The 1434-nt window shown below is 60.5% G+C and overlaps 1 protein-coding gene across 1 annotated transcript; it reads right to left on the bottom strand.

The window, feature by feature from the left end:
* Positions 1–134: 134 nt before the first annotated feature.
* On the bottom strand, positions 135–1192 carry LOC107302206 (fructose-bisphosphate aldolase C-like; the record flags this gene model as incomplete). The annotated part of the gene is made up of 3 exons (XM_015831316.1): positions 135–218; positions 314–474; positions 1138–1192. Coding segments are annotated over 3 exons (300 nt in total), but the record flags the coding sequence as incomplete, so codon positions are not given.
* Between the last annotated feature and the right edge of the window lie 242 nt (positions 1193–1434).

Raw genomic sequence — 1434 nt, forward strand, 5'->3', positions numbered from 1 at the left:
CCAAGATGGCTGGGCCAGAGGACGACAGGCTCAAAGTCACCCACTCAGCTACCCCTGCTCTCCTTCGTGCCCTCTTTGCCTTGTTCCCACTGACAGCCCCCCCACCCTACACCCGCCCCCATAAGCCACGGTACCTTCTCAGTCACGTACTGGCACCGCTTGAGGTCGTGCTCCCCGTCTGGCAGGATCTCCGGTTCCACGATGGGCACAATGCCGTTCTGCGGGGAGAGCCAAGCCCAGCACTGAGGCCCCCGCAGAGGCCAAGGGCCCGCCCCAAAGCCAGAGCGGAGGGGCAGACGGGCGGCTGGCTCACCTGCTGGCAGATGCTGGCATAGCGGGCGAGCACGTTGGCGTTCTCCAGGATGGCCAGGCTGGAGGGGGTGTTCTCGCTGATCTTCAGCACACAGCGCCACTTGGCAAAGTCCGCGCCATCTTTCTTGTACTGGGCACAGCGCTCTGCCAGCCCATCCAGCCCTGGGGGAGGGAGGGAGGGAGGGAGGGAGGAAGGAAGAAAGGAAGAAAAAAGGGAGAGAGGGAGGGAGGAAGGAAGGAAAAAAGGAGAGAGGAAGGAAGGAAGGAAGGAAGGAAGGAAGGAAGGAAGAAAAAAGGGAGAGAGGGAGGGAGAGAGGGAGGAAGGAAAAATGGAGGGAGGGAGGAAGGAAGGAAGGAAGGAAGGAAGGAAGGAAAAAAGGAAGGAAAAAGGGAGGGAGGGAGGGAGGGAGGAAGGTGGCGAAGAGGGAGGCAGGAAGGAAGGAAGGAAAAAGGGAGAGAGGGAGGAAGGAAGGAAGGAAGGAAGGAAAAAGAGGGAGGGAGGAAGGAAGGGAGGTAGTGAAGGGGAAGGCAGGCAGGAAGAAAAAAGGAAGGAGGAAGGAAGCAAGGTGGTGAAGAGGGAGGGAGGGAGGAAAAAGGGAGGAGGGAAGGTGATGAAGAGGGAGGAAGGAAAGAAAGAAAAAGGGAGGAAGGAAGGAAGGAAGGAAAGAAGGAAAGGGAGGGAGGGAGGAAACAGAATGCATGGCAACACTGCAGCACACCACATACACCTTACGCCCCGCCAAGGCCTGACCACCCACAGAATCCAAGTGAGGGGCTCACACACCCCCCCCACCTGCCCAGTCAGCCCCCTGCCTCTGCCCCTACCTTGGGTGGTGGTTTCTCCATCCGTGCCGGCCAGGGGCACCACCCCTTTGTCCACCTGGGAAGGAAGCAGAGGCTGGTTAGGGCGGCAGTCTCCCCAGGACCCCCACGGGGAGGATTACAGGCTGATGCTGGGGGGGGACAGGCGGGCTCCTCCTGCGGGGGTGTGGGGGGGGGGTGGCAGAGCCCTGACTCCACTCTGAAGGGAAGGGGTCTCAGCCTGCAGCACCCAAAGAGCAATTTTGAAAGATCGCTCAGGAAGGCGAGCGGGGGGGGGGGGTTCTTCCCTGATAAAGGAGA

The sequence above is a fragment of the Protobothrops mucrosquamatus genome, unplaced genomic scaffold (assembly GCF_001527695.2).
Source record: "Protobothrops mucrosquamatus isolate PMUCROS unplaced genomic scaffold, P.Mucros_1.0 scaffold35146, whole genome shotgun sequence".
NCBI lineage: Eukaryota > Metazoa > Chordata > Lepidosauria > Squamata > Viperidae > Protobothrops > Protobothrops mucrosquamatus.